Source organism: Fusarium graminearum, chromosome 3, assembly GCF_000240135.3.
Source record: "Fusarium graminearum PH-1 chromosome 3, whole genome shotgun sequence".
Lineage (NCBI taxonomy): Eukaryota > Fungi > Ascomycota > Sordariomycetes > Hypocreales > Nectriaceae > Fusarium > Fusarium graminearum.
Window position 1 is genome coordinate 1,848,389 of NC_026476.1, and position 18,375 is coordinate 1,866,763.

Genomic DNA, 18,375 nt, shown 5'->3' on the forward strand with positions numbered 1-18,375 from the left:
TGTGTGAATGTGTGAATGACTGACTGACATTCACTATCGAGCTGCCTAATCCTCAGCGTTTCATCGCTTCACACTGATTCTTCTAACTTTATCTGGACATCTTAACTTCGCGCCCTTCTGTGAGATTCAACTTATTCATGTGCGGGTGTATATCATTTTTCAAGCATCCTTTTGTTAGATATTGATATTATGAAGGCATGAAGATGGACGTGACGAAAGATCCGGCGGCTTTTATGCACACGCCACCTTCAGCGTCTGCTAGCGGTCGTAGAGATAGCTTTCAGTGGGCTGCACGTCAGGATAGCGGCAACAATCAGGACATACTACCTGGGACAGGCGTCCGTGCACAAAGTCCAACTAGTCTGGTTGGTTGGCCTTCGGTAAGCCCAGTAACATGCAGAGCTAGCTAACGCAGGTAAATAGCACATCAGATCAGTGCCATTTTCATCATCCGCGTCGGCCCAGCTGTTCGCGCGCCCGCAAACACCAGACGCTGGCGTTGGATGCCGAAACCGTCAGAATCTCCCATCGCCAGCATCCACAGATTTATCACCCCAGAAAGAGCCCTGGGCGGATGACTATATTTCTCGACTTTTACGTCGAGTGCGACACCATCCGAATGGCGGGCAGCGCGCCAACACCAGTCCCGTTATGGCCGATTTCCTCGCGAGTTTGGGTTTTGGAGGTGCGCAAACAACAGCCGTGTCGAATAATTCGCAATGCGATTCCGTTGAGCAGCTACAGAATCAACTGCGAGGGATCCTAGATGCCAAAGTGACGCCGACACGAGCCGAACATGTTGCGATTACTACAGAGTTGAGGGCCACAGTTCGGTTTCAATTAACTGCTTCAGAGCTGGAGAACGGGAACCACGATAATCCAAATAACCTCGATCCCGCGCTGGGAGGAGCGCAATCAACAGAAGTGAATGGTGATCAGGATGCGGGGCAACCATCTCGTGTTGTTTTCGCGAACGACACTATCATGAACCAGCCCCAAGACGACCCAGCACTTCAAAGATCAGTCGCCAAACATATTATTTCAACAATCAGTTCAGCAGATGGAAGTACTTGGACCGTCCGGGAGGTGTCTAGAGGAGCACAAGGATGGACCTTTACGTATTTGTGCAAGGATTCATTCCAGCATTGGAGCCGACAAACCGCCAAGAACCCATTAAAGACAATAGTAGGCGAGTTCAGTCAGAGGGAGCCAGACCCGACTCTGCACAGCAAGTTAATATCTAGGCCGCGTTCGTTTCGAAAGCTCATTGTGACATAGCCCGACCTGCGTTTGACTGTCGAGGATCCATCGTTATTGCCTTCAACCGCAGCAGTCGTTCCATCTCAGTCAAATATGACCATACTCCTCTACACAAAACAGTTGCCGAACTCGCTGCGCACTTTAAACCGCCGCCTCGCCAACTAGGACCAGGTGCACAGAAACTACAAGAACAGCAACAAAAGGCCAAGGAGAAGACACTGAAGAAACCTAGAGGCGAGAAGAAGGACAAGAAGGAGCGAAAGAAGCGGGACTCCGTCAAGGCACAGGACGAGAATGGAAACCCCCGAAAGCGAAAAAAGAAGACCAATGGCGCATCTCAGCCCGAAACAACTGACGGATCTATGACCCCCCTGGATTATCCTGGAGCGTCAGCGGTTGGTGGCCAGACAGATCCCTCCTACATGAATGGCGGACAAGCACCGGATAACACTGGACATCAAGGCTTCAATGACTACCCTCAGGGACTGATGGGAGACGCGTCGGGAGCTACAAACGGAACTGGATCTCAACAAGCAGGCGGCCAGCCTGGTTCCGTGACTTTCCCTGTCAACGTTTCAGCAGCCGAAGCAGCACGCCGACGAGAGGCAGCAACGGCAATGCTCAATAATGCCGGTGTAGATCCCACGACTCTGTCACCTGAGCAATTTGGGATCTTCTCTAATCAAGCACCCGAGTTACAGCGAGAGTCATTGAACATGCTTGTTAACTACGGCGCGGAGCGTCTCCGGATTGTCCACCCCAGTAACAGGGAGGGCTCGGCTCAGGCAAGCGCTTCTACCGCACAGAGCAGCCAAAGTTCAACCGGACCCAGGACCACCAAAGAACTAGTGCCACAGTCTGGCGCTCATGACAGCCCGAACACAGATTTTGAGGCACAAGCTGCGTCTCAGACCGCCGACGACACCTCATCCCCTAAGCGGAAAGTGAGGAAGATGGGTAAGTCGAGAACAGCGTGCTTCCCGTGTAAAGCACGAGAGACTAAAGTAAGTGCCTTGAGCTCAACCGCTGTCTATCGTCGAGCTAACATCAAAAAGTGCCCAAGGGAGAGACCAACTTGCACTGAATGTTCGAATCATGGAACCGCATGTGAATATGCACCTCAGAAGCCACGAAATAGAGGAAAGAAGACTAAGAAGTCGGAGGAGATTGATATTGACGACGACGAAGAAGAAGAAGAGGAAGAGGAAGAGGAAGAGGAAGAGGAAGAGGAAGAGGAAGAGGAAGAGGAAGAGGAAGAGGAAGAGGAAGAGGAAGAGGAAGAGGAAGAGGAAGAGGAAGAGGAAGAGGAAGAGGAAGAGCAGCAGGAAGATGCTGAAGACGCTGAAGATGTTGAAGCAGAAGGTGACGAGGAAGAAGACGACGACGATGAGCAAGCTGCTTCTCAAGACTACTCGCACCCACAGATGAACATCGGAAACATGGTCACCAATACTGATGCGACCACTCAAGATAGCCACGCTACACAGAGCAACTACTATCAATCTACTTCAAGCCTAGCCATGCCACAAGCTAATCCCTACCCAAACAACCCACAACCGTTGACTACGGCAGCGTCACAGAGAAATAACTATTCTCATGCTCTGCCCGAAGTAATACAGCCAGTCCACCACGTGCCACCTCCCATTCCAGCACCAGCTGGAACTATTGCACCCTCTGAGACAAGACGTTGGACCGCGTTTGGTAGTGGTGGGCTTAATGGCGCAAGCGACAGCAGCAAGGCAAGACGAGGTCTTCCTTCCGAGCCTCCTCGCCCGACGACACAGAGTCCATCTACTACAAACGTACAACTATCGAGCTGGGGGCAAAGTTCTAACACAACGATGCCCGCAGTACCCGCGACGACCATGGCAACTGTCTCGCCACAAATGTCATACGACTCGCGTTCTAGCCATAGAAGCCGACAGAAGAACCAGAGTCTGTCAAATGATTCGGCTCAACAAGCAGCAGCAATGGCTAGTACAGCCATGCCGCAGGCTCAGGTTCAGGTTCATGCGCAGGCTCAAGCACGTCAGTCGCCAGTTGCAGCAGCAGCCATGATGGCACAAGCCCGTAAGTCTCCATACCAGCAAGTCGCGGTCCCTCGCACGACTTCTAGAACGAGCCAGCGAAACCAATCCCGAACACCAGTCACAGAACAGGCACGGGGCTACCAGCCTCCTCCTCCTGTTGACATGGGTCAACAGCAGAGTGCACGACCCGGTGCTCATTACGACACATCATCATCACACATGCCCAGCGGCTCTGGCTATAATGACTATGGGCGATATTGCGGAGCCAATACTGCGGCAAACCACCAGGCAGCTATGTCAGCAGCTTCGGCAACACCGAGCACTATGGGGACGTCCTGCCAAAGCAAGCCTGCGACCGCAAATCAGTGGTCCGGTTCATCGAGTCGGAATGATCGTTCATACGGCTCCAACTCTTCGTACCAAACACCAAACATCTATACGAAAACACCAGCTGCGAAGTCGGTATCAGCTTCTGGCCAGAACTTTAAGATGCGTCCGGGCACACAGCAGCAACATCAACAACAGCCACAGCATGCTCACGGCAGCAGCAACTCTTATAGCCAACAGCAACAGGCAACCTATCCAGCATACTCTGGATCTACACATCAGAACCAACAAGGTCAGACGTCCAACCAGCAGCAGCAGCAACAACCACCAAGCTGGTACTTTCAAAACTCGCACAACCCTTCTATGCATCATGGGAGTCAGTCATCTGGCTACAACTATGAGTCATGGTCAGGCGTCTAAGGGTTGGTAATGTCTGATTGCATAATTGCGTCTTCTCTATTCACGGTTTCACAAATGAGACCGATATTTATTTTGGTTGGGTTTGGCAGCACATATTATTTAGCGGATAGCCTCCTGGTTGCTATGCGACTGCAATTCGAATTCATGTACTCGTGCCTGAAGATACCCATACATGTTAGATAGCAGAGTAATGTTGATAAACATAGCTTTTCACTAGTTGACATTTTATGACCCAAGGAGCGAATTTTAACAACCAACTTTATTAATTCCAACCCCTAAAACAAATGAAAGAATGCACCGCTCCGTATTCCGTGGTATTTCCATCATATTAGTTCTTCCAACCTATCATTATATCATCCAAGGCGTTCCAAAGAATGGGTATTGTATCTGGACCAGAGGCATGTGTATCATCTACTCAACATGATCGGAGACAGCAAACTTGCTGAGAGATCGCAGCTTGGCGCCATAGAAGTACAGCAACCAGATACCAATGATACCAATGACACTCAAACCACCAAGCAGACTTGTGCCCTTGTCAACACCGAGGTTGTCAAATAAGGGCTGAGCAAAGAGGACGCTACCGCAAGCAAGAGCGCTTCGGAAGAAGTCGTTCGCAGCAAAGAGACTGGCAGCGTACATGGGATAGCTCAGAGGAATGTAGACAAAGATACACTGCATGACAACGAAGACGGTGGCGCCATAGATGGTGATACCGATGGTTGGCACGATCCAGTGGATCGAAGCTCGAGCTGTCCAGGCGAAGAGGAACAGGCCGATGGTAGGTCCAATAGAGGCTGGAAGAGCTGGGACGAGACGGCTTTCTTGGACGGGCCAGCCGCGCTTGGCGATGCGAGGGTCCATGTAGAAGTAGAGGTAAGAGAGGTAGACTCCAACACCAATCATACATGAGACAAGGACACAAAGGAAGACAAGACCGATCTCGCCCAGGTTCATGTTGTAGTAGACGGGGTAGACGCGAGGGAAGACTTCAAAGACTAGAAAAAAGTTAGTCGACTGAACATCGTTATTCAGAACTGAATAGGCTTACAGGAATAGTAGATTCCGTAGATGATGGCAGTGTAGATCTGCACAAACAGCACAGCGGGATCCTTGATAGTGATCTCCATGGGCTTGATGAGGGCATCAAGAGCGATGGCGGACACCTTCATGTGGCGCTGATCAATCTCACTCTGTGACATGAAGCGCTCGTTTCCCGTGAGCTTACGGAGACGCTCAGCACGGCGGAGGAGGATGTTTGCACCGCTTGTCTCGGGGAGGAGCAGGAACATGAGGATGAAGATAGGGGCGGAGGCCCAGATACTCTCGTACAGGGACCAGCGCCAGCCCTTGGCAGGGACGGCAAAACCACTGAGAAGAGGGCCGAGAGCAGCTATGAGATATTAGTCGATGATACATCATGATAAATATGAAAGGAGATACTTACGTCCACAGTAAGCAGCAGCGACCCAAGCCATCATGGCATAAGGAAGAGCCATGAAACTGTAGATATCACCGAGCGAAGCACCTCCGGAAGCCAAACAAGGCGAACCAAAGAATCCCTGAAGGAATCGAAGAACCATGAGGCCGGGGTAGTTCTTGACCAGCGCGGTGGGAATGGAGATAATGACGAAGAGGAACATGGTGACGATATAAACCGGATTACGACCGATGCGAGGGATTTCACTCAGGGGCGAGAAAATGAGAGGCCCGGTACCGTAGCCGAGAACATAGAGAGAAAGACCCAGCGTGGCCTTGAGCTGACTTACACCGAAGGCCCGCATGACACCTTCTGTCGAGGAGGTATAGATGGCCGATGAAGTGTAGACGACAAAGGTGTAGAGACAGATTATCAGGGCGACGCCGAGACGTCTGTTGTTGGTCCAGTTATGAGGGTTCTCTTTATCGTCGCTATAGTACCAGTCCACGAGGATGTGGCCATCTTTGGTACGCTTTGGCACGACGGGGATAGACTTAACCTTTTCCACATCATGCTCCTCGTCGGCTTCTAGGCGATCGATGGTGTAAGCCTGCGTCTCCTGAGGCGATCTAGAGCGATAAAGTCTCACGGGGACTGAATCGGCGCGTTCGACATCTTCGGTTTCCTTGTCTGTCTCGCTCTTGATCTTGGGATCTTCAGTTGCTGCGACGGTGGACGAGGCCGAGGAAGCGAGGGCTGTGCCTGTGAGGAGGGCGTTGTTGTTGTTGTTGGCTGGGCTCTCATCGACAATAACGTTTGGGTTGTTGATAACCGTGTCCCATGCATCGGGGAGCTTGAAGTCAGGCTTCTCTTCAGGGTATTGAAGATATTTGTTGCGGGTGACGAAGCGGATGAGTTGCCCCAAGGGAGCATCTCTGATAATATCTGACATGGTGAGAGTTGGGTATAGCTTCTTATCAAGACAAGGGTATCAGGATACTTCTGGAGAGATGTAGGGGTGTATGAAGCTCTATTTAACCTTATTCTTGTTGATTGAGATCTAGCATGATATAGAGACGAGAGACATGTAATCCGTCTTATACTCCCTATCCCACCGGCCCCCCTCCCTTACAAAAGGTGATCGATGTTCCACGGAGCTTAGCAAGCTGGAGCTCTCAAATCTCGGATTTAGTTAGTAATGTTGTGTCTTGTCGAATGCAATAGCTACAGCCTATGAGACAATGGCCCATGCAAGCCATTTCGGGCTAACATACATGACATTACCAATCGCCGCTGACATTCATCTTCGGTACTCGGTATTCTCACAGTTCCATAAAGTTTCTAGCATATGCTATGACTATATGACTGCATCCAGTTGCAGCTAAGCTTGGAAGCTGGCACGTAGTAATCAAGAGTTACTCATCCGTGATGGACCAGAGTCTGGACCTAGCGGACTTTAGGGCTGACCTTGTACCAAGATCTGCAGTCTCGCATGGAAGAGGTGTTTAGAGTTATCGCCGGGGTGATGACCCTTGACTGTAGATCTCGGGCGAGTTTCGTAAGATTCAACAGAGATGACCACCCACTCGCACACTATCTACATTGCTACAGTGACTTTACGACACTGCGAGATTGACAATTCTCAATCTACATGTCGTCATTCAAGATTCGGATACGCGGCTGTTTTACAGGCGTAGTAGGTAAACCTGTGAGCACTAACAATATACTTGTTTGCTGTATACAATCCGTCCCGCTTACCTACTGCGCCTTTCGAAACAAAGACCTTATTTGGCCTAATATATGAATTGCTTTTTTCTTTCTTTCTGTTTCTTATTTCTCACCTAAGATGCACTTCTGAATCTGCCAACTCACTTCACTTCAGTCCTCATGCTCAACGAGTAAAAGCTCTGAAATATGTCTTTGATTCGTTATCAGCACTAACAGAAACAAAAAGAGGTTGGACCCTCCGCTGACTAGAGACTAACTCAGTTAAGACTCGATAAAGCTTAGCAATCGCACCGTAGTCTCGGGATGTGTATCGCACAGATCAGCCAATTAGAGACTATCAGTCCCCTGGATTAATCACCCTCGGTGTGACATCTCCCCGGTCCTGAGTTGCTTGCCATGTTTTGAGGCTTAATGCCGAGTCCCGGGAGTCAAGTTGCTGCTACAGATCACACTGGTCACTGTTATCTCTTGGCAGATATCTATACCATACCATGCGACTCAGTTGATAAATCCTCTTTTTCACATGGGATTCCTCGGCCATCTTCCACTCTCATATCCCAAGCAGTGTATACCAGTGACTCCAATAATGCGTATCTCCCCATGGGGAATCTCTAATGTACATTCGTTGATACCTAATCTCTTTTGGCTTCTGAAACCGTTTCGCTTCTGGCCCTACTGCCCAAGCCTTGCCCGTGCTAGCATCCCAAGTGCCCGGATGCCCCGGGACCTTGCTTACTACATAAGAATATAGACCAAGCTACCGCTTGAAATCGTGGCCTCATAGCTATCCTGCGAAGCAAAAGGGAGGTGTTGTTGTTGCGTTCGTCGCGTCACCGATGCTCATCTGTCCCCGGTAGTTGGTTCGCCAGATGAAGGGCGCAACACCATGGCGTATCGTGTTACGCTAGTAAAAGGGCCAACATCACAGGCTCACTAAATGCTGATCTGACCTGACTGGCCATGACGCAAAGCGAGAGCGAGGACAAGTGGTGGGATACTGTAGCACCGCAGCCTCTTATCGACTCTCTGCAGACAGTCTCATTCGTCCGCGACGGGGCATATGCCATATTGCTATCTTGGCCGTGAGTCCATCGTAGGCCTTTCACCAAGACCCTCGCTGCCCGGCACGCTTCTTGATGCGTCGTCTTTGAAGCTCTTTGTGTATCATCAAAGCTGGCGCGTCGGTACCCTGGTCCAGTTCGTCTATGATATCCCACACCCTAGAATCCTCCGCATCCAGAGCCAGCTTGATAAATGGTTCCACCCACTCAGAGGATCGCCATAATGTTGAGTCGGGCCTTCTTCCACCATCTCTGAGCTGGATGTATTGCGGTACTGCAGCCTTGGCATAGCCAATAAGCTTAAATGCTAGCTCAAAGTCTCCTACCTCTGCGCAGACCGGTATTATCACGTTGAGTGCAGCCATTGCATTCTCACGCTCCAACCATGTCTTGGGAGCTGCGGTTTCGATGTTGGTTTCGTTTTCAGACACAATTTTCTCAGATATGGGCTCACTGGGGGCAGCAGCCTGGTCGATTTCTGTTGTCGACGCGGTGGGGATTTTGGTTTTGGATAGTTCGACATAGCACATCTTTGCAAGCTCATACTTCGTTTCCGTCTTGACGCTGTGCTTGACTAGATGGCCAATATTGCTGAACCGGGGGCTTCTGCCACTGAGGAGGTTTGCGTTGCGGAAAAGTGGCATAGCAGCCTCCGATGTTCGAGTTTTAGCCATGGCCTCGACTGTGACCATGACCGCATCCAAAGGTACAAGACACTCCTTTTGCATAGTCTCTATAGTAGAGGCTGCAGTGTCAATAAGATCGCGGTTCTTGAGTAGAGCCCGGTAGAGAGGCCGTGTGGTTCCTTGGTCCTCGAGCCATCCGGATTTTTGTAACACGTTCAACGCGGAAAACGCATCGGCGATGTCCTCGGCGTTGGCGTAACCCTCGATAACAGCATCGTGGTGGTGTTGAGAGAGCTTTCCACGGCTAGATAGCTTCGCAAGAACCTGGCTGGCCAGGTCAGTGTCGCCGTGTTTCGCGGCGGTCGCCAGAATGTTTTCAAGGACACCATTAGACGGATTGTGAATTGAAGTTTTGACAACTTCGTCCCACAAATAGAGTGTTCCTGCATAATGGAATACCTGACTGAACATGTCCAGAGCCATCAGTTGAATATTTCTGAAGGGAGCATCGGTACCCCGGGCATGTTTTCTTTTCTTGAGCAGGCGAAGCATTTCGTCTTCAAAACCCACTCTGCCGAGTTCAAGGATAAAAATGTCGTAGATCCAGAGGTCAACCTGGTTAGGGCCATCCAATAATTCGTCAAGCTTATCCATGGCCAGTTCGTGCTGACCCTCTCGAAGCATTGCCAGAGCAATATTTTGTTTGGCAGAATGTGTAAGCTCGAACCAATAATTGTCGAACAGCTGCACAACCTTTTGTCGCAGTAAATGTTCAGGGTGGACAGTGAGAGCTTCGAGAGCAAGATAGCACATCTCCGCAGTGAGCGGAACGCTCTGCTCGCGCATGTCTTCTAATAACCTGCGAACTCCCTGGCTAGAGCCATCTGGATAGGCCATAACAGACATCATGCTCTCGTAGATTAAAGGGTTGAGGGGGTATTGTCGATATTTAAGCAGATACTTGACAATATGAATGGTTCTCTGGAACTTGTTTTTTACAAACGGGGCATATTCACTTGATGGCGATGCTCGCAATCTCATGAGGGCATCAACCAGGACCTGCGTTGAAACATGTCCCAGATCTGGCAACATTTGATCAAGGGCAGGATTTGGAGACTTTGGCGCAGTATTTTTGTTCGCTTTCAAGTCGGCTTGAGGCTGAGGTTCCTTTTCTCGCTTCACTTCTTCGTATCCACGCCGGTCTTCAAACTTCTCATGAAAAGAACTCAAGGCTTGCGCCTTATCTTCAGGTATTGAATCTTCAGCATTGCTGGTCCCAAATTTCCGCCATTGAGTTAGACCTGTACTCTGAAGTCTTTGGTTTAGAGCCTGTCCTTGGATTGAAGCATTAAATGCCCTGGGCAAGACACACTTGTGACTCGCTGTCCAGAGGCACCGCCTGAGCCCATTCTGTGCCAATTGTAGGCAGGGCATAGTGGTTGCACGACTGCGTCGCTGAGGTCGATATCGAGGTTGAGTTTAATCAATTAATTAATTATTTTCCTGTTCTGGTTACAGACGGAAACTCTTCCGTATTCCCACAATAGCCGCGCAAACAACCTTTAAGCGGGGCTATGCACCTCTCGAGGCCTTAGCCGCACCCAAACGCGCTCACCTTGTAGCTCACCGAACAGCCGCGCTCCACTGAGCTGTTCGTTCCATTCTCAACATCGGGTTTCTAGCAAGCGCATCATACATCACATAGATAGTAACCGGCGCAACAACCGACAAAATGGTACGTTCACATATTATTCTTAGCACCGAGCTCAAGAGAGATTCGGTTAATCTAAATCCTGGCTCTCCTCTGCCTATGACACAACTTACCTGCACCAAAAGCTAACATGGAATAGCTACCCCTCGGTCTACTTAACGCCGCCCAAGGCCACCCCATGCTGGTCGAGCTGAAGAACGGAGAGACACTCAACGGTCACCTGGTTTCTTGCGATACATGGATGAACCTCACACTCAAGGAGGTGGTGCAGACAAGTCCGGTATGCGCTCCACGCCCACAGCCTTGATCGCTTGTTTTGTGGAAATGCTGATAGGCTGGGAACAGGAGGGTGATAGATTCGTGCGATTACCGGAGGTCTATGTCAAGGGAAACAACGTACGTCCAAGCGATCAGATACAAATCGGCAAAGATGGGAGGAACTAACAGACAGTAGATCAAATACCTGAGAGTACCAGACGAGATCATCGACCAGGTTAGCGAATCGCAGAAGGGCCAGCAGGGCGGTTTCCGAGGCGGACGAGGAGGCGGTTCAAGAGGAGACCACAGTGGACGCGGCGGTGACCGTGGTCGTGGCCGTGGAGGCCGAGGTCGTGGCCGGGGACGAGGTCAATAAGCTGAATTACGAAATTTACGACGATACCTTGCGCATGCAGACCTGTTTGCTATAGATCTCAAGCGCCTCGCACCAGGATACAAGGGAGTCTATGATAGCAAAACAAGCAAAAAGAGGAGGAAGTCTGGTCCTCTGTGATTACCACATACATATTCCAGCTACCAGCTACCAGCTTTCAGGTTGCTTCACGAACGATATATATCGATTTAGAATGAAGTCAATAAACCAAGAAGAGGCAGCAATTCCGCAAATAAATAATGCCGCACAATGTACCACTATTGCGTTTCTGATATGGGCTTACTATACGTATCGCAATATTGTTGAACTTAGTGAAAAAAGCGATACTCCTAACCGTAGTATAACCAACTAAGAAAGATAACTCGCCAACACACATACGTACCACAATACAGTATTTACTCACAAAGTTTCATAGAGACTCAAGATAAATTTAACGGAATTGTCTATTTTATGCGTAAAACGTTCCTCGGTGTAATTCACATCGAGTTCTATCAGCAACATGGGCCCAGTACGATCGACCATGGCCATCGGCATATATCATCAAGCGCAAGGCATCATATCGAAATACATCTTCATCAAACGCCCATTACCAAGTACAAAGCAAACATGTACAAATCCTCCTCCTTCTACTTATTGTATGCATCTAAAAGTTGGCAACAGCCACGGCGATAGCCTGGCTATCAGAGTGTGAGATGGACAGGGTGATGTCCTTGACACCAGCCTTTTGAGCAGCAGCGGCAGCGTCACCATGGAGCTGGAGATTTGTTAGCATAGTGTTTTATTTGTGATCGGGAGTCAACTTACAGAAACAGTGGGAGCGCCGTTCTCGCCCTTGACAATTTCAATGTCCTTCATAGCGGCACCGGCACCTTGGCTGGCAACACCCAATGACTTGAAGACAGCCTCCTTGGCACTCCAGCGACCAGCGAAAGAGCTCTGAGGGCTGGGAGCCTGGCGGCAGTAAGAGATCTCGTTGGCAGTAAAGTTTCGCTCAACAAAGGTCTCGTTGTCAATGTTGACGGCAGAAATGTCCTCGACATCGACACCAACCTGGCTGTTCTTGTTGGCAACCTTGAGAGCAAGGGCCTCCATGACCTGCTCAGTCTCCTTGGCCTTGGTAGAAGAAACAACCTTTTCGGATTGCTTCATGAAATCAGCACCGTACTTGAGCTCAGACGACTTCTTGTCCTCAGTGACACGGGCATCAGGGTTCAGAAGAACCTTGCTGAGCTGGTCGTCAGCGTAAGGAGAGTTGTTCTTGGCAACGAACAACTTGTTGTTGATGAAGCCGTCGTGGAAGTAGCGGTAGGCCTTCTTCTGGCGGGAGTCGACCTTGGCACAGTAATCGTTGTAGGTCTTCTCGTCAAGAGTGGCAAACAGGTACTTGGGGTGGATACCAATGGCCTGAGCACCCTTCTGACCAAAACCGAAAGAGGTGACGGAGAAGGCCTTGACACCATCAGTCTGGATGCTTCGGCTGGGGTAGACGATAAGGTCATATTGCTCCATGATGGGATCAACGTTATCGGCGTTGCGGTTACCGGGAACAAGACCAGTGTCGAGGACCTGGAGACATCCGTTCATCATCCAAGCACCTGCAGCACCCTTGGGGTGACCGGTAAGGTACTTCTGGAAGATACCCAAAACGGCGTTACCCTTCTTGCGGCCGAGGTGGCGGAGCTGCTGGCAGATAACGTTGGACTCGTTCTTGTCGTTGGCCTTGGTGGAGGTTCCGTGGAAAGAAGCAACACCGATATCGTCAACAGTGAGACCCCAAGTGGCAAGGGCACCACGGAGAGGAGCGATGCTAGGATCACTCTTCCAGAAGTTGTTGCCCATGCTGCGGAGGAGCTCCTTCTCTTGACGAGCGGCCTCCCTCTCAATGTGAGCGAAGCGGTCCTGAGCGTACTCCTTCTCGTCGAAAGTGGCGCCCTGAGACTTCATGGCGTCAATCTCGTCATGGACATACTCAAGCTCAGACTCTTGCCACTGCTTGATGGTCTTCTTGCGGCGCTCAATCTGGCGACGGCGGTAGTTTATGTCAAGAAGAGGCGAAGGGAACTTGCCAGGGTTCTCACGAGCAGTGGTGAGAACACCCTGTCCAGGAGCAGGAACGGAACGACCGATCTTGTCAGAGGCAGTGGTAGTAAGAGCGATGATACCGTGGATGGGGACACCCATGTCAAGGGCAAGCTTGGCAGTCATGATGATCTGGATACCACAACCCTGGGACTCCATGAATCCGTTTCGGGTAGTGGTAGTAGGACGAGACATCTCCTTGGGGGTACGTCCATGAGCAAACTCGTCAACAGTGTTGCTGGTGGCCTTCATGTTGGCGAACTCGTAAGAGCCTTCTTCACCAAGGTCGTCGAAACCACCGACAAAGCAGACACGAGCCTTGCCCTCCATGATGGTCTCGTAACCAGTGTCGATGGACTCGACAGCGGTAGCACAAGCACCGACGGGGGTCTTGATAGGTCCGGAAGAAGACATCAACAACATGTTAACCCAGGCGGCCATGGTGTTGATGAAAGACTCCTGGAGAATATCGTTCTGCACAGGCTGGTCGAGGAAACGAGTGCGGTGCATGTCTCGGAGAGCAGCAGCACCGCCCATACCGGAACCAACACAGTTACCAACCTCAGAGACGTGTACATACTTGTAGAACTCATAAGGATCAGTGATACCAGAAGACAGAAGAGCCTCAGCAGTGGAAACAAGGAGGAACAGGGTAACGGGGTCAACCTGAGAGACGATGTCGTCAGGAACACCGTAGCGCTTGGGGTCCCAGCCAGTGGGGATTTGTCCAGCAACAAGGCGGTCGAAGCGAAGGGCCTTGGGGATCCAGAGAGAGGCACCCTTCCTGAGACGGATGATGTACTCGCCACTGTCAGGGATCTCGAAAACCTCGACCTTGTTACCGTGCTCACGCTTGAACTCCTCAGCGGTCTCCTTGGAAGACTCAAAGGGCTCGAGATCCTCCTCAATGACAACTTCGTGGAGAAGCTGCTTCTTGTTGGGGTCGTAGCCATCGAACAGCTCAGGCTCGATCAGACGGATACCGGAGTGCTCGAGAACGAACTTCTCGTACTTCTGTTTAACGTCCTTGTCGTCAACGGGCTCTCCAGTCTTGGAGTCAACCCAGCCAGAGTAGGGCTTGCCCTTGATGGGACCGTTGTGGTTCTTGATGAGACCCATGATCCAAGCCATCTCGACGCAACCCTCAAGAGAGAATTCACCGTAGGCTTCCATCTCCCATCGGGTACGGGAGTTACCCCAGGGACCAACTTCGGCGAAGCCAGTGACAACGACAACCTTCTCAAGATCGACCATACCCTTGAGGCTGTCGTTAAGGGGCTCGACCTCAGTCTTCCAGTCAGGGCGCTTGGGGAAGTCAAACTTGATGTTGGCACGAGGGTCGATGGTCTTCTTCTTGTAGAGAACCTCGGAGGCGGCACCGTTAACGATGGTGTTCTCGATGGCGCTCTCCTTAGCAACAGCACGGCGGACCTCGCTGGTCTCCATGATATCCTTGCGAAGCTTGGTCATGGTCTCGTTCAGGTTAGGGATGAACTGGAGACCACCGTTGAGATCAGCAAAGACAGGCTCGTTCTGACACAAGTCAACCAAAGTGGGAGACATAAGGCCGAGAAGGTTGAAAGCCATCTCCTGCTGAGAGAAAGTGCGGACGCCGAAAGCCTCAACACCCTCAGCAACAATGTTGTTGCCAGACATGAGACCAGTTCCTCGGGTCCAGCCAATGACAGCACCACAAATGGTGAGGTAGTTGGCCCAGCTCTCGGAGTGCCATCTGTTGAACAGAGTCTCAAGACCGAGCTTGGACTCGGAGTAGAGACCATCGTTACCAAAGGTACCGTGGTTAGGAGAAAGAGGCAGGACGACTTGAGCAGGTCGAGTCTCGAAACCACGCTCTGTCTTCTGGGACTTGACACATCCGAGAAGACGGATAAGGTTGGTAAGCATGATGCGGTGAGCGAGCTCAGACTTGGAGTCAATGTCGTCAATCTGTCGACCGTTCTCGGGAATGGCAGCGAAAGGAATAATGAAGTCAAGATCCCAACCGAGACCCTCCTTGGTGTCGTAGATGTACTCAACCAAAGCCTCAACATCTTGCTTGCTTCCCTGGTTGAAGGGAACAACAACAATCTGAGAGCCACGAGAGCCGTAGCGGGTGTACATGGCCTGGTAGTACTCGGTGACCTCACGAGAGAAACGGCTAGTGGTAACAATGACCTTGGCACCACCGCTGACGAGACCCTGAAGGACCTCAGCACCGATGGAACCAGCACCGGCACCAGTCATGAGAACGTGCTTGTCCTGGAATGTGACACCAGATTTGGCAGCATCCTCCAAGCAGTTCAGGTACACGCCAGTAAGCTTCTTGCTGTAGTCCCAGCCGTGCAGACCCTTCTTCTTGAGGTGAAGGAAGGGAATGGTCTCAACCTTGCCCTTGCTTTGGCTGTTCTTGAGAACCTTGCGTCCCTTGTTGTCCTTGGGGAGAATCTGGCTCTCGTTCATGGCGAGCGATCGAAGGACATCGCCATACAAGCTCTTGATCTCAAGCTGGGAAGTCTTGGACAGCTTGTGCTGCTGCTTAATGAGTCTGTAGATGCGGGAAAGATCGCTCTGAACCTTGGTGCGGTTACCATACTCAGAGATCTTACCACCCTCAGCCATTTGCTGGACATAGTGTTCCAGCTTGCGGCAGCTGGCACGGGGGACTTCCTCGTAGTTAAGGTTGCCCCGGGCATCGACAGTGGTCCTGGGGCCAGTAGGGACAGCAACGTCCTTGTAGACAGGAGCGATTTCAAGAACATCCTGGATGTTCTCAATGAGCTGCTGTCCAAGCTCCTTGGCAAGCTTGTAAGTCTCGCCTCGCTCGGTGGGGCAGTTATCAATGTGGTACTGCATGAATTCGAGAAGTTTGGGGTTGGAGCGGTTCATGAGACGGATGCACTGGCTGACAATCTCACGATCGATGGCCTGGAGACGGCCGAAGATGATGTCGAAGTACATGCTGAGGGCATCTTGACGAGCCCAGTTCCAGGAGGAGTCGTAGGTTCGGGCCTTGAGGGGAGTGAAGACAGGCTCGATACCGGAAGCATAGAAGTCACCATGCTCGGCAGTCCAGAGATCAATCTGGGCTTGCAGGACCTTCTCAGACTTTTGAGAGTTGATGTGGGCCTTCTCGCCCTCACGGAGGTCGATCTTGAGGTATCGAGCAAGGAGCTCGAGTTGTTGCTTGAAGAGAGCACGCTGGTCCTTGGTAAGGGCATCAATGGCAGCGGGGTCCATCATCATGCCACCGCTTGAGCCACCAGCGGGGCCAGCGGCAGCAGCTGTAGACAGGCTGATACCAGCGTTTGTGGCATACTTGTTGGCGACGCTGTCGAAGAAGCCCTTGGCATCGCCCTCGGAGCCCAATCGGGCGGGAGGCTCCATTGTGAGGGCGAGGAGCAGAGCACCATCTTGTCGGCCGGGTCCAAGACCCCATCGAGACTCGAGGTATTTTCGGGCCGCTGTGATGTTGAAACCACCAGGCATCTTTGAGGAGATAAGTCGGGCGATCAAGGACAGTGATTGCTTGCCCAGGTTGCCATCGAAAGTGGCCTGCATGGAGGCACCAAGCTCATCAAGCGGCGTGTCTTCGGGCTTCTCAGGGGTTGAACCGAATTCTTTTCCTAGATCACCGAGGATCTCGTTCTGGAGGGTGGACTTGCCTAGAAACATCAAATGTTAGAAAACTTGTCAATTAGGGGATTGTCTTGTTCCACTTACCACCGACAAGGTCCTTGATGGCCTTGCTGAGAGGAACCTCGAGAAGAGGCTTCTTGAGCTTCTGCGCGATGAGGGCGCGGACGATGTCGACGGCCTGGACAGGCTCATCGGCAACTTGAGCAACGGGGCCAGAACTGGGGGCGGGAGCAGCGGCAGCCGCGGGAGCAGCAGCAGCAGAGGCCGCAGGAGCAGAGGAAGAAGCCTCGCTGGAAGAAGCAGCAGGCTCAGGCTCCTCTTCCACGGGATCAACGTCGTAGTAGATCTCCTTGGCGTCCTTGTTGTAGCAGAGGATATTTCGCTGAACGGACTTGGCGGCATCGTAAGCCTCATACTTGGACTTCAGGGTTCGCTTGGCCATGACACCAAGGGTGTCGGCAGGACCGATTTCCACGACTCGCTCAGCGGTCCTCTCACCGAGGAACACATCTTGGGTCTCAATCCATCTAACGGGAGAAGCAAACTGGTATGCGAGCAGCTCAACGAGCAGCGTGTGAGCGAGCTCCTGCTCGACTTCGGGACGCATTTTGGCGGTATTAGGTCGTGAGGAGGTGAAAGAAAGGGTATCTCGAAAAAGGCCGAATTGGCAATCGCAACCTAGAATTGGTGCGAGAGGATGGTCGAATTGACGGTGATTATACCGGGGGCCCGCTTAACCCCAACGTAAAAGAATATGGAACCGTCGCAAGAAACTCCCAAGCTGAAGTGTGCAGCTGGCGGGGAGGTAGGAAAGAAGATGATGAGGGGAGGGGGAGGATAGAGAGGATGCAGGAGGAGGAGGAGAATGATGGAGGCAGAAGAAAGTGGCCGGAAAGTCTATGAATATGAAGGCCTAGAATGTAATTCCGTTCTGCCTACCAGCAAGAAACAATGGGAAGGATTAGAGAAGAGACGGAGCTAGATTCCAACGAGACGTGCGGATGGCCCGTACGAATAGGTAACAACGACTGTAACCGACAACGAGGGAGGAGTCGATTGTTGAACAACTGGCCCACCAAAAAGTTCATCGATTGAAAAAAAATTGGGGGAGGCTCTAGGCCACACCCCGGGCAATTGACACCTTGTAGAGTACTTGTTGTAGGGGCAGCTCTCGGTACATCGAGTACCCTGTCAGGGCGCCCTGTACGCTCGCTCCCGCTGTAGCACGGTTGAGTATCCGGTACTTTCTCTTGGGTGGAACATCCCCGAGCCACACATGGCTGCGGGTCCTTGGCGTGCAGCCCGCTTCTCAACCATATTGAACAGCTAGTCCTATTGTAGTTTAACACTTTTTTGTAGGCGTGCACCAGCCAGGGGCGTCCAGGGGAGAGTCTTCCCCAGAAACCAGCCTTTTGGGGCACCATCAAC

General features: G+C 51.4%; 5 protein-coding genes across 5 annotated transcripts; 2 read left to right on the top strand and 3 right to left on the bottom strand.

The window, feature by feature from the left end:
* Positions 1-203: 203 nt before the first annotated feature.
* On the top strand, positions 204-4,255 carry FGSG_12712 (uncharacterized protein; the record flags this gene model as incomplete). The annotated part of the gene is made up of 5 exons (XM_011325530.1): positions 204-380; positions 424-1,249; positions 1,381-2,217; positions 2,251-2,264; positions 2,385-4,255. 5 exons carry the CDS (start codon positions 204-206, stop codon positions 4,035-4,037), a joined length of 3,507 nt encoding a protein of 1,168 aa, XP_011323832.1. The 3' UTR covers positions 4,038-4,255.
* A 193-nt stretch (positions 4,256-4,448) lies between these two features.
* On the bottom strand, positions 4,449-6,406 carry FGSG_05318 (uncharacterized protein; the record flags this gene model as incomplete). Its single annotated transcript, XM_011325531.1, has 3 exons — positions 4,449-5,032; positions 5,086-5,427; positions 5,482-6,406. 3 exons carry the CDS (start codon positions 6,404-6,406, stop codon positions 4,449-4,451), a joined length of 1,851 nt encoding a protein of 616 aa, XP_011323833.1.
* Positions 6,407-8,284: 1,878 nt separating this feature from the next.
* On the bottom strand, positions 8,285-10,278 carry FGSG_05319 (uncharacterized protein; the record flags this gene model as incomplete). Its single annotated transcript, XM_011325532.1, has 2 exons — positions 8,285-10,170; positions 10,242-10,278. The coding sequence occupies 2 exons, from the start codon at positions 10,276-10,278 to the stop codon at positions 8,285-8,287; spliced, it is 1,923 nt and encodes a 640-aa protein (XP_011323834.1).
* A 269-nt stretch (positions 10,279-10,547) lies between these two features.
* Positions 10,548-11,486, top strand: FGSG_05320 (uncharacterized protein). Its single transcript, XM_011325533.1, has 4 exons — positions 10,548-10,604; positions 10,720-10,860; positions 10,926-10,976; positions 11,035-11,486. Exons 1-4 carry the CDS (start codon positions 10,602-10,604, stop codon positions 11,212-11,214), a joined length of 375 nt encoding a protein of 124 aa, XP_011323835.1. The 5' UTR covers positions 10,548-10,601; the 3' UTR covers positions 11,215-11,486.
* Positions 11,487-11,658: 172 nt separating this feature from the next.
* Positions 11,659-17,554, bottom strand: FGSG_05321 (fatty acid synthase subunit alpha reductase; the record flags this gene model as incomplete). Its single annotated transcript, XM_011325534.1, has 3 exons — positions 11,659-11,986; positions 12,037-16,973; positions 17,032-17,554. 3 exons carry the CDS (start codon positions 17,552-17,554, stop codon positions 11,876-11,878), a joined length of 5,571 nt encoding a protein of 1,856 aa, XP_011323836.1. The 3' UTR covers positions 11,659-11,875.
* Positions 17,555-18,375: the final 821 nt, after the last annotated feature.